At 37.4% G+C, this 12,832-nt stretch overlaps 2 protein-coding genes across 4 annotated transcripts; one reads left to right on the forward strand and one right to left on the reverse strand.

Annotated features, from left to right (window-relative positions):
* Window positions 1–715: 715 nt before the first annotated feature.
* On the forward strand, window positions 716–6,974 carry LOC126623887 (tobamovirus multiplication protein 1-like). 2 transcript variants are annotated; one of them, XM_050292865.1, is made up of 13 exons: window positions 716–1,154; window positions 2,088–2,138; window positions 2,980–3,013; window positions 3,369–3,455; window positions 3,565–3,589; window positions 4,393–4,567; window positions 4,704–4,799; window positions 5,508–5,568; window positions 5,739–5,803; window positions 5,973–6,047; window positions 6,145–6,220; window positions 6,309–6,475; window positions 6,585–6,974. In XM_050292865.1, exons 1-13 carry the CDS (start codon window positions 1,050–1,052, stop codon window positions 6,612–6,614), a joined length of 1,047 nt encoding a protein of 348 aa, XP_050148822.1. In that variant the 5' UTR covers window positions 716–1,049; the 3' UTR covers window positions 6,615–6,974. The 2 variants fall into 2 exon arrangements, with proteins under 2 accessions (XP_050148822.1, XP_050148821.1); XM_050292864.1 differs by having other exon boundaries at window positions 718–1,154; window positions 3,538–3,589.
* Window positions 6,975–7,190: 216 nt separating this feature from the next.
* Window positions 7,191–8,856, reverse strand: LOC126623888 (uncharacterized). Of its 2 annotated transcripts, XM_050292867.1 has the most exons (5): window positions 8,648–8,856; window positions 8,315–8,542; window positions 8,050–8,160; window positions 7,724–7,793; window positions 7,191–7,551 (listed from the first exon to the last, which is right to left on the reverse strand). In XM_050292867.1, exons 1-4 carry the CDS (start codon window positions 8,789–8,791, stop codon window positions 7,776–7,778), a joined length of 501 nt encoding a protein of 166 aa, XP_050148824.1. In that variant the 5' UTR covers window positions 8,792–8,856; the 3' UTR covers window positions 7,191–7,551; window positions 7,724–7,775. The 2 variants fall into 2 exon arrangements, with proteins under 2 accessions (XP_050148824.1, XP_050148823.1); XM_050292866.1 differs by lacking the exon at window positions 7,724–7,793 and having other exon boundaries at window positions 8,648–8,855.
* Window positions 8,857–12,832: the final 3,976 nt, after the last annotated feature.

A 12,832-nucleotide genomic window follows, 5' to 3' on the forward strand; every position in this document is an offset into this window, starting at 1 on the left:
GATAAGTATATTTTTTAGCATGACCGTATTGTTAGGCAGGATCAAAAGCTTCTCAACATGGCGAAAATTATTTCTAACTTAACTGCGAATAATAGGAATACAAAATGGATATGCTTAGCGGTCGTAATAAATAAAAGACTTTCCACATGTGCCAGTGATGAAAAAACTAATAAACAATAACGTAAATATAAAAGTAATTATCAATCCTCAAGAAAATTATATTTTAAAATAAAAAAAAGGGAAGACGAAGGCTATAGCTAACCTACTTTAGCAAAACTTTACATACCAAAAAAAAAATAATTAAAAAAAAATAAAAAGAAAAAGAAATTATAGCCTTTTTGTTATAGAGGTAGATTGTCTGTCCTTTTTTTTTTTCCACAGCCTTTCCATCTCTTTCTATCTGTACGATCACGGTTAAGTCATGTCAAAATTTTATATTCATATTACCTTTTGTTTTATTATCTTTATTACAAAATTAGTATAAAATATTAACGTGACTTAACCGTGACCGCACAAATAAAAAAGAATAAGAAAGACAAAGGAAAGGAAAAGGGAGGGCAGACAATCTGCCCTCTTTTGTTATTGGTTAAAATACCAAGTCAAACCCGTGGGAGTCAAAAAGGGCAAAAATTATGATTATGATATGTTGATAATGATACCATTCATGGGAGAATCAAAGCCGCCCGCGTGCGAGAGATTCAGACCGTGTGGGTCCAAACTACCGATTTACCCTCGACATCGGGTGGTTATTACTCCAAATACCACCAAGATTTTGGTCTGTGAAGTTGGAAGATTTCGTTGTTGGGTTGTGGGGGCAACACCGCAAAAAGATGAAATCAAGGCTGCATCAGAAGCAGCGCACAGATCTGTCATGAAGGATACCGTCAAAGGCACAAAGGGTCCGTACGCTTCTCAGTCCCTAGACTTGCTCTTTTGCTTAACTGTCTAGTTTTTAATTAATCTAGAGCGAGAAAGAGTGGGTTATTGAGGAGAGAGAGAGAGAGAGAAAGAGAGAGAGAGAGAGAGAGAGAGAGAGAGTTTGGAAGAGGATGTTTGGATTGAGAGAAGGGTCTTGCTTTCCAAGGGTGTTGGTGGGAGTGAATGTGGGTCTTGCTCTGGTTGATGGCATTATAGCACTTCTTGCATTTTATCAGGTTTGCTTCTTACTTGTATATTTGTTTTACATTTGTTTTTGAGTTCAGTTTTGTGTGCATTTGAATTTTCCCAATTGGGTTTTGTTTGGTGAGATTTTATTGTGGGAAAGACGGTCAATGTGGGTTTTAAAGGAATGTGCTTTTACTGTGAAACTTGAGGAATCGGTAGCACTTTCTGGGGTTGAATGTTTTTGGACAAATTTGAAATGGCCATTTTGTTTGATATTTTTTTTCTGATTTTACTTGTCATTTGGTTTTCTCGTTGGACTGGTAATTGGGATTTTGCATAAATATGTGAATGGATTGATTTTAGACCAACCAGTAACCATTTTTGATAGAAAGAATGTGTGCTTCGGAGCAGGTAATGACCCTTTTTGATTCTTAGGTTCTTGCCCAGGGTATAACTCTTCCTTTCAATACGCATGAACCGATTACAATGGGGAAATTGGAGACAAGGAATTATTTTGAATTCAACGAATAAGATATATAATTAACTGATACATGAAGGAGATCATATGGGATAGTTAAATTGTTCGAGATCATGTTTTGTATAGCTAGTGTAATGAATACAAATACATGGTGCTCAAAACTTTGTCGACCAATTGCTCTTAGCACAGGTTTGTAAGTAATTATACCTATAAATGTTCAGTGTTTTTAGATAAATTTATGTTCAGGATACTTGAAAGATCACATCATGTAGCCTTACTAGTCATCACTCTGAAGAATAGCTAGGTTATGAGACTTGGGCGTGACTTTAAGATTACTGCTAAATCCCCATTCTCAATCTCCGTAACTTATTATCCTCAAGATACATTCTTATGTTTTAAGTAAATTTGGTAACATCAAACTTTTAAAACTGGGGAAGCCCATGATTGGCGTCTATGAGGTTCTTTTGTTGAAATGATTCTGAGTTTCTTTTCCTTGCTATTTCAGTTAATTAGAATTCACTCGAGGAATTCACAACTTGGCTGGACTCGACAAAAAGTAAGTGATGAACCATGCTTTACCATTCCTTGCTGATTTATTTTTTTGGTCAAGATTACTATTCCTTATTCAAATTCACATTTTATTTCTGTTTCTTTTTGTTTGTTTGTGTATGTTTTTTCTATATATATGCAGGTATGTAATACAAATACATACATATGCGTACATACATACCAACACATTTATAGGAAAACTAATGAAAGGGACTTGAAAACTTTGAGTTTTAATCAAAAGGACAAAAAAGGTGTTGTAAGTGAATAGTACCATGAGTGACATTTTAGAGTAAAAATGTCCTTTTCGTTAAAAGTGAACAGTACTGGGAGTGTTTCGTTAAAACTCCCGACATTTATACATGTGTTTGTGCGTGCGTGCATGCATGATGTAGCTAAATTTCAAAAGAACTTGCTGGATTTACCTATTTGTCCTGGATGTAGTAGTTTGACATCGTAAGGCCTCCTAGGAATCAGTCTTAATGTGAAGAATTTTGGTGACTGTTAGAGAAATTGTGCTGTCGCTGAATACATTAAAGTCATAGGTTGACAACTCCCAAGGTTGAGTCCCATAAAAAATTGCATCTATAGACATTGTTCCTAAGAATTTGGTAGGGAAATTCAATTTAGAACGGATGCATATATGAGGAGGAAAATGATGAAGGGGTACATCATACATGTGCATGATGGCTATACAGTAATATTTTAGTGTTTGGTGCTGCATCTGCATGAATATGCTCACTTGTACGCATGTGAATATGTATATGTACTTACGGCACGACTAATCGCTATATTGAAGTTTACTAAAGCATGCTGGCATTGTCTTAATACATACTATTGCCTCGCTGCAGGTTTTTCATCTGTTGATTGGCTCTTCTAATTTGGGTAAAAATTGTTTATTCCCGATCCTGATGCACTATTGCCTTCTATTCTTGTCTGAGATCTGATATTCTCTTTCAAGAATGCTTCGCCTTAATTATGTTGCTTATCAAGAGCCTTGATATTTTGGCTCTCTTTTCCTGACTTTTGAAATCATCTGATGTTCTATGTATGACTGATTTTGCAACAACTTGTTGGTTCATGAGTTTGGACTCATAGCCAGTTGTTACACAACCAAGATACAGAACTGATGATACCATCTTAAGTAATGATTTTTTCCATTAACTTATGACTTCGACAAGAATGTTGTATTTACATCTGATTCAAACTGATTTAATTTATTTGATCTTGTCTGTGACAGGTTGCTTAATTTATTTTGTATTAACTCTTTTTGCTGCTTGCAAGGGGTGGCAATGTTGGTCTAACTCTTGTGGTTTTACCCTCATGGGTATGCTTTCTCTTTCAATACACGCCATATATCTATCTTCAGTGCTTGGTCAGAGTATCTGAATGGTTAAAATGCTTTGCAGCATTACCCGAAATTCTGTTTTTTGCAGTGTTTCTTCTACTTTTATCGTTCTGGTAAGTTTTCTATTTCCTTTTCTTCTTTTTCATTTTAAACAATCCAAAACTTAGCTCACGAACTTTCATGAAAATGTCGAAAAAAGTGTAGAGATCTTAGCTTTTTTCATCTATCTTGGATACAACCTGCCTTTTATGTTTTCGATCAGCAGCACTGTTGTTTCCATTCGCAAACACAGAGGTTGAGGTGGGACTAGAGATTAAGATGGATGGATGAAATGGAAAAGTGCATTGGGAGTATTGTGTGACCATAGAATACCTGTCAATTAAAAAGTATAATAGTAACATCATACATTGTGCTGGGCAACTAGGCAAAAACACAACCATGGGATGAGGGTAACAGAAGTATGGATGTGAAGATGCATAACCAGCATTACCTGAGAAGTAGTACATACATAACAAATCAACATCTATTGAGACATATAGTGCTCCCATATACCTTTATATTATGAATCAGTATTCAGCATATAGATGATCTCGTTACTTTTGTAGTTTTCTCTTTCGTTGAACAGTTTAGAAATCCATTGTTTATGGATTTGAAGGATATGTGGCTTTGATAGATCTGTGGTGTGCCTTTCCTGTTTTCTTTTCAGGCCATTCTGTTATAGTTAGGATCTGTTGTTGATTACTAATGTCTCTATAGTGTGTTTTTTATGAGCCATCAGAAAATAGAGATCTGGAAGTGCACTTTTACATGAATAAAGATATATCAACCATTCTTTACCTGAATATTGCCTTTCTCAAGTTGGTACTTATATTGAAAAGGGTGTTTCGTTTGAGCTATTTATGACATCTCTCTTTAGGGTTGACCTGTGTCATCAGGCAGATGATGAGGATGATGAGGATGAAGGGAGTTTTCGTGAAGCTTTGTTGGAGCAGACATTCAGCAGACCAGATTCATTGGACAGAGATAGTCATAGGACCTGTTTTCCTCTGCGATTTATTCGTATTGGAAGCCGTCAGAGAATCGTAATTTTGGTATTGCCACAGTTCAAAGTTCCCTGTTATCTACTCATATATGATCTAATATTAGTCCTTAGCGTTGCATGATTTCCCTATGTCATGTTTTGTGAAATTAATGTTAAAATTTATTAACTTTGAGGTTGTCTACCAGGTCACCTTGCTAGTTTTTGTTATAATGATAGCAAGTGCAGTGATAATTTGGATCGGGATGGGACAAAATCCTATTGATTCTGCACTGGTGGCTCGGGTATGAACGCGTTGCTAATTCTAGATTGTTACATGTGTGATCACCTTCTATCTTTGGTATGCTATAGTTCCAGTTTTGCTATATTTAGATGCTAAAAGAAATAAAGTTTTGCTGCCCCAGTTTTGTGTTCAGACCATTAAATAATTCTTCAGCTTGGAACTTGGATGCAGACTGTTAGGGCTGGTTTGGTATTGCTGTGCTTTGAAAAAAAGCTGCTGTGAGAATAAGCGGCTGTGCTGTGAAAATAAGCGGCTGTGAAATAAAGCCAGTAGAGTGTTTGGTAAACTTTTTTGTGAAAGTGCTTTTGGAAAAAAAATCAGGATGATAGTGTGTCTTTTCATTAAAGGAGCACTGTAGCTCTGTGTGCTTTGAAAAAACTGGCTTTTTTTCAAAGCAGCAAATAGCAGCTTCAGCTTTTCCTTTGATTTTCAGCTTATTCTCACAGCAGCTTCCAAAATAAGCCATTTTTTTTCAGTTTACCAAACACAAAAATAACCCTCAGCTTTTTTTCACAGTGGCTTTTTTTAAAATCACCTCAATCCCAAACGGGGCCTTAGTAATGTAGTGGTGTTTAAAATGTGTATAATTCCTTTTTGATGATGTAAAGAAGGTTATCACTGTTGTGGCCGAATATGCAGTTTTGCATCGTACTTATTTCTTATTAACGAGTAGTTAACCTGTGGTGCAATGAATTTTATCATTATCCAGGTATATGTAGATCTCTTTGCAATAGCGATACTATTATTAGGAGGAGCATTAGCATGTTATGGTGAGTAACTATCGTTTCACTCTTGTACTTTCTTGCATTTCTTTATGTGCAACTCCGCCCTATTTTTATAGGGGGAGGGGCGTGCGATGACTATTTTGGAGTGTCAGTAACACCTCTATATACTTATCCTTCAATCTGAAGCGTCGTTTTGCTTTGTCTTGGATTTTCAGGGCTCCTATTATTCCTGAGAATGAGAAACGTTAGATCCGAGAGAGCTTCTTCTGAGATGTGGAAGGTATACTTTTATTTTGGTCTTTGTTTTCTTGATTTCCATAATCTCATGTTGTATATAATATCATTCATCTGTCCGTTAAAGTATCAGATCATTCGGAAAGTGTATTGTTCGGTGAACATATATCAGTGGCTTATAGTTTATCACTTGCTTCCGTCTTCTTTTTTGACAGGTTGCAGGTTTAGCTGTTGTTTCCGTTCTCTGTTTCGCCTCGAGTTCTTTGGTGGCTCTATTAACTGATATTCCTGTACGTACTTGATTGTTAGCTCAAAGGTTTTTTTTCGTTATTCAGACATCTAAGTCAGTTCAATGAATCTCCGAAACTTGACCATATCGTTCTGCAGATGCTTTACGATTGGCATCAACAGCGTATGAAGGATGCTTATACTTCTGTTTTACTGATTTTATATTATTTCGTAGGTAGGTCGTTCTAAATTCCTTTACTGTTCGTGGTTAGATGAATCCTGTCGTTTTTAGTATCTTTACGATGTTTATATTGTTTTTTCAGGTTCATCAATACCTTCAGCCTTTGTCTTATGGGTCATGAGAGATATACCACCCTCTGTAACAGCTAACACACGAGAAGAACCGTCTACGTTAACCTTCATCAGCGACATTTCCACGACATTACAAGATCCTCAGAGCTGGAATGCTGCAATGAGCTTGCGGAACCAGGTTTGATTTCGCCGTGGTAGCTAGACGTTACAGTAGCAGACCTATTTGAAATCTCGGTTTGTTTTGTCGATAGTCGTTCAGGTTTGTGCTCACTGAGTTTGGTTTTCAGGTGCAGGTATCAAGAACAAGCCCCGTATAACACTCATCCCGTATGGAAAGTGAGTCTTACTACCGTTCCTGAGTGCGAAGCACGTCCTTGCTCGCCAAATCTATGGAGTGAGCTGGAATCAAAGAACGATATGCCAGACAAGAAGTGCGACACTGAGAGGACGAGATGAAGAGGGCGTCGAGTGACATTCTTGGCCGGAGCTGGAAATTTGTGTACAGCCATAAGTCGCCGTTGCCACGGTTTTTTGACATTTTGGGGATGTAAATAGCAACCATATGCTAATTGAGGGATTCTTTCCGCTCCAAAAGTATTTTGATGTGCTTCATTAAATTTTTGTTGAAGTTGAAATAAAAAGATAACGGCTTTGTGTTTGTTGCGTAAAAGTAAAAAGATTAATCTCTCAAAGATTCACACCGGAGAAAGTTTGTATAAAGAAATGCTCCGATCAACCCACATCATGAAGACTGCAACCCCAAGACTTCTCAGGAGTCAGGACTACTGAATTATAAGTTTATGCAGAAAGTATGAATTCTTAGAGATCACTTCCATCGAAAGCCAATCACAATCCGCGTATACGGTAAACCGTGACATCAATGGAGAAATCACTGAAACGTAAGTTGGTGGTGGATTTAAAGATTGAACCACAAAAGTCTAGTGTCTTGGACAAGAACATCTCAGACTCAAAACTGGCTAAGATGTGTAAAATTCAACGACTATCGGTACTGGCGTGCCCTTAACTGGAAAAGCATCTTGTTCCCTCTCTTGCTACGACTAACTTGCGAAAAGGATTTTATCCGCTCAATGATTTAAAAGGAGCTTATACATCACTCAAACAGCAGCTTCAGAACAAGATTGTCTAGTTACAAATGGCTTACTAACAGTGTGCATGTTCAGTAAGTGTACCTCATGAGTCCATATCCTTCCTTTTGCTTTGCTCCAACCATCCAAAGTCTTTAGGCGGCCATATCTAATGACAAAGTGATCAAACACGAGAAATCTTTAGTACCAAACAAGAAAATAAAACTACTAAAAGACACTTCGTTGTTCATTTCTATGATACCATACTAGTTCTACCACTGCCAGTAAATACATCTTCCAATTCTTCACAGTGAAAAGCATAACGACAATCACTTACGCACATCTTATCCCTTACAATTTTCACCATCACTTGATTTCTAGCTTCTATTGGAGCTAAATTTCATATACTTTCTGCAACAACAACAACAACCAAGCCTTATCACACCAAGTGGGGTCGGCTGCATGAATCATACAACGTCTCTGCGCTTGGTTTTCCGCCATGTACTCTCCTAAAACAAATAATCCTACAACTCACAAATTGAAGGGGCATATCTTCTTCACAATTCCACTCAACATGAATTCCTTTACGCATAGCAAGTCAATCCGAAACCAATCCAAACGATGTATATGCACATAATTCAAAGCTAAAAGAAGAAAACTTTCTCACCCTCCAGAAGATTCTGCCTTCAACAAGCCCGTAAGGAACCGGCCCGAAATTCCTCGAATCACGCGAGGCATAGATGTTGTCTCCCTCCACCCAAACATGTCCCTTAGGAACCTATTACCAACAACAACATTACAATCTCCAAAATCCTTAAAAAAAAAACCGAAGAACATAAAAGAAAATGTCGAAAACCAAAAACCCAAAATCCCAAAACCCAAAATCCAAAACAAAACCAACATTGCAAAGTTGAAATGGAACACGAAGATACCACTATAGTCTCCGACCGATCACCGTTCTTAGGGTCGACAACATAAGTAACAGACTGACCCTCCGTTGCTATCAATCTCTTGGCGACGGTCTTCCGAGGAGCCTCAGGCGACCGTACCATGACAATATCTCCGACACCGATTCTGTCGAACCGGGTCGAGATACGTTCAGCCAAGCACAAATTATTTCCGGCCAGGCCGATGGTCGGGAGCATGCTGGGACCGTAGCACTGCACACACGGAATCACAACCCATCCCCGTGTTTCTGTTCATTTTTGCTCTCAGCTCATCGAATTTAACGTAATTAAAAAAAAAAAAAATCAGTTAACAGTTACCAGAGCTACGGTGAGGAGGTGCGTCTTGGTGACTTGGACGAAGCATACGAACTTTACCAGTCTCGGAGCGACGTCCCTTATTTCTCTCCCTGTATTTTTGAATGCCTCCGAAGCCAGAAACTGCCTTATGTATCCAAACGCCATGGGAGGAGCAGAGAGCAGAGATGTACAGTGTGAGAGAGAGAGGGGGAGACAGAGAGATGTCTTTTTTACTTCACTGTGTTTAGGCCTTTTGTTTTGGGCTTGGATATGACAAACCAGGAAATGGGCGTTTGTAATGGGCCTATTTTGGATTTTCTAATGGGTCACCGTTTTTGGAATGTTTTTAACTAACTGAGCGACAAGTTTTTGGATGAGCCACCGCTTTGTGTTCGAAAACAGTGTAAATGTAGTTGCGTCATCTTTATTTATTTATTTTATATGTACGAGATATTACCATATTAGGCTAGGAGAGTATCGAACTCAAAACTTTGAAAACAATTTTGATGATATGGCACAACGTCTGTTAAAAATGAAGCATGTCTTAGAGGTGAGCTCGATTGATTCAATATCGATGAACCTGGAAAAATGTTCAATGTTTTTAACTAACTGAAACAACTCCTTGTCGCATCATCATCTTTAAGATGCCAAAACAACTCTTAACTATATGGGTTACTAGTAACTTATTCATCAAATAATTATCTCACTTTTTTAATTTCCATGAAATATCCATTTCATGATGTTGTGGTCACATTTATTTGATGCCATATATAAGTAAAAATGAAATGACTATAGAACCTCTTATTACATGAAGTATGATTGTATAATGACTACCAATTCTTCTAACAATTTACAAGTATATACGTAACTGAGATATTGGCTAACAATTACAAGTACAAGTGTAACTGAGAATCTGAGATATTGGCAGAAACTAAAATATGAGATAATTTTCATTTTCTTAAATTATTTGCAATAACAGTAATTAGAAAAGAGAGATGTATAAAAATTTTCACCCAACTGATGTTTTTAGATAAATAATTCTAACTGAATTTTAACTTTTTTTTGTTTTTTTTGTTTTGTTGGTAGAATATATTGACTGCATATTTTTTTTATTTATTCCAAATTAAAAAAAAATTAGAAACCATGGTAACAAAATGAAAAATGTTGTAGATTAATACAATCCACTGGTAACACTACCATTAAAAATCTTATCATCCTGTCCAACCTGATGCCACCGAAACGAGTTGTCGATATCCATCACATTATAAACTTGCTGCAGATGAAATTCACTTTCACCGCAATCTTCTTTGTACCGCACTTTGTTAACACGATAAGCTTCAACTTATTTCTGGACTTGTTTCCAACTGCATGAAGCACCAAACGATTAATAGGAAAGAACTAAATGATGGCTTGAATTTTCTCTTTTAGCTTCAAGACGGTGTTGTGTTCGGCCTTTTCAATAGAGACATGCATTTTTGGACGTGGGGTCTGTTGTGCGGAAGCGTCAAATATGAAACCAATAGGCTAATACGGTAAAATATGACAAGACAAATAATCCAAAAGACACAAGGATTTATACTGGTTCGGCGTAAGCCTACATCCAGTTCCGAGACGGCGAGGAAATTCCACTAATATCAAAAGGAGATTACAAATAGAGTTTTAACTCTCAAACCCAAATCCCACATACACCCAATAGCTCTCACTAAAACAAAGAACAAATGGAGAAAATGGAAACATATACCAAATTCCTTCTCTCCCAAAAGCCACAACATGTAGCACAAATATCTTTGATTGAGTTATCACTAACCAAGGGGGAAAGCAGCAACCCTATTTCAAATGGGAGAGACGAATGCTCTCTCCTCTGCTCACTGATTAGAGCTGTCAACAGACAACTCCCTTTTTCTCCTCTACTGCCGCTCCCCCTTCACCAAAGGCATAACCAAAAAACATATAATAAACAAAAGGAACAAAACCATAATTGCCACATATTCTTTGCCTTTGTAAAAGCCACAAATCAAGGGCTAGACATCATAATGATGTCCCCCTTTTTCTTATTCTATTTTATTAGCCGAAAGGTGTTGTCCACTTGGTCACAAATCCAACAATCTCCACCTTGACCAAGTTCTGAAAGCATCACAGAGAATCGAATCAACAATCACCATAAGCACCCAAAGTACAAACTAAAACCAACGGGAACTAAATCAAATTCCCCAAACTTACCAGTGCTCATAACAATTTCCACCTCGACTCAAACTGTACCAAAGCCAACGAAAGTGAACATTTCTCTACCGTCTTCTCCAAATTTGCAAACCATAAGTGCCTTGATTAAAAAAACAAAAGTGATTCAAACGAAGAACTGAAATTCTTCAATATCACCGACAAAAGATCAAGCACACCATACCAAAGTTGGACACACAACGAACTCCACCTGCTCACAAACACCATGGTCTTAAACTGCACCAATAGACTCATTCACATAGCATGGCACATTCTCCAAGTCAAAACTGATTACAAATTTGGCAACAAGGTCTCACATACCACATACAAAAATATGCCCTTCACTCAAGTTTACCATCATCACATGAGCACCAACAGGACAACCAAATTTTAAATTCAAATAATCAGTAGGAGATCCAAAACCATACCTCAACTGGAGTCTTCAAGAAAAATAATTGCAGATGATGGAGACCAACAGACCAAATAGCAGTGGCAAACAAATCCAACCAAATGTCCATAGACCAAAGTTAGAAAGCATATGACTTGCCTTCTACAAGAGGGTTCCACACAAATGTTCCGCATTAGGTGTCTCACTATCAAAACCTTGCAGAACTCAACAAATTGGTCCTCACTGAATACAATTTTACCAAAAGGCAAAACCATACCAATATCCAAAACAAACAAAAAACAATGAAGAGGCAACTGACAAAACACAAGCACAACATAACAAAAGAATCCTTACAAACTCTTAAATCTCCATATGTAGCGAAGAGATTCAAGAGTACCCACAACACCAGATTCCTTTTTTTTTTTTTTTTTTTTAATATTTCAGATCTGGTGTAGCCAACTGTCATCATAGAACAAAGTCGAAGTCGTCATCGACGACATTCGCACTCGCACCAGCATTATCTTTCAGTTTTGGGCAATCAACTTTCCAATGCCCTTCCTTGCGACAATAGTTGCATGTGTTGTTTCTGATCTTAGACTTCGATCTCAAATTTCCTTTATTACTACCTGAACCATATTCTCTATCTCTGCCTCTTGCTATCAAAGCCTCAGAATGAGAATCATTCAAATTTCCAAATACTTTGTTCTTTAACTCTCTTGAATTCAAAGCGGCTTTTACATTCTCCATACAAATAGAATCTCTCCCATATAACAAAGTTTCAACAAAATTCGCATACGAAGGAGGTAAAGAACACAACAAAATCAAAGATTGATCCTCATCATCAATTTTATTATCCATACTTTTCAAATCCATAATAACCTTATTAAACTCATCAAGATGGTTTTGAATAGGTGTACCTTCAGTCATACGGAGAGTGTACAAACGTTGCTTCAAATACAAACGATTGGTGAGGGATTTGGTCATGTATATACTCTCCAACTTAAGCCACAAACCAGCTGCAGTAGTTTCATTTTCCATCTCACGAAGAACTTCATCAGATAGTGATAACATAATTGCACTATGTGCTCGATTCAAAGCGTCTTCTTTTTCTTCAGCAGACCAATCTTGTGGCAAGGCTTCCACACCCTGTAGCGCCTTAAGCAACCCTTGTTGAACTAGCACAGCTCGCATCTTAACCCGCCACAGGCTAAAATCATTCCTCCCATTGAATTTTTCAATATCATATTTCACCGACATATTCGAAGGTTTCATAGACATATTAGTACAAAGCCCCAAGTCGAAACTCAGAGCTCTGATACCACTTGTTGTGCGGAAGCGTCAAATATGAAACCAATAGGCTAATACGGTAAAATATGACAAGACAAATAATCCAAAAGACACAAGGATTTATACTGGTTCGGCGTAAGCCTACATCCAGTTCCGAGACGGCGAGGAAATTCCACTAATATCAAAAGGAGATTACAAATAGAGTTTTAACTCTCAAACCCAAATCCCACATACACCCAATAGCTCTCACTAAAACAAAGAACAAATGGAGAAAATGGAAACATATACCAAATTCCTTCTCTCCCAAAAGCCAC

The sequence above is a fragment of the Malus sylvestris genome, chromosome 5, assembly GCF_916048215.2.
Source record: "Malus sylvestris chromosome 5, drMalSylv7.2, whole genome shotgun sequence".
Taxonomy (NCBI): Eukaryota; Viridiplantae; Streptophyta; class Magnoliopsida; order Rosales; family Rosaceae; genus Malus; species Malus sylvestris.

Coding starts and splice junctions, on each gene's coding strand:
- LOC126623887 (XM_050292864.1), top strand. CDS start 1,050: ATGTTTGGATTGAGAGAAGGGTCTTGCTTTCCAAGGGTGTTGGTGGGA. Junction 3,014..3,368: donor GATTGGCTCTTCTAATTTGG/GTAAAAATTGTT, acceptor TGTCTGTGACAG/GTTGCTTAATTTATTTTGTA. Junction 5,569..5,738: donor AGGAGCATTAGCATGTTATG/GTGAGTAACTAT, acceptor TTGGATTTTCAG/GGCTCCTATTATTCCTGAGA.
- LOC126623888 (XM_050292866.1), bottom strand. CDS start 8,791: ATGGCGTTTGGATACATAAGGCAGTTTCTGGCTTCGGAGGCATTCAAA. Junction 8,543..8,647: donor ACCTCCTCACCGTAGCTCTG/GTAACTGTTAAC, acceptor CCGTGTGTGCAG/TGCTACGGTCCCAGCATGCT. Junction 7,552..8,049: donor AAGGCAGAATCTTCTGGAGG/GTGAGAAAGTTT, acceptor CTTTGTCATTAG/ATATGGCCGCCTAAAGACTT.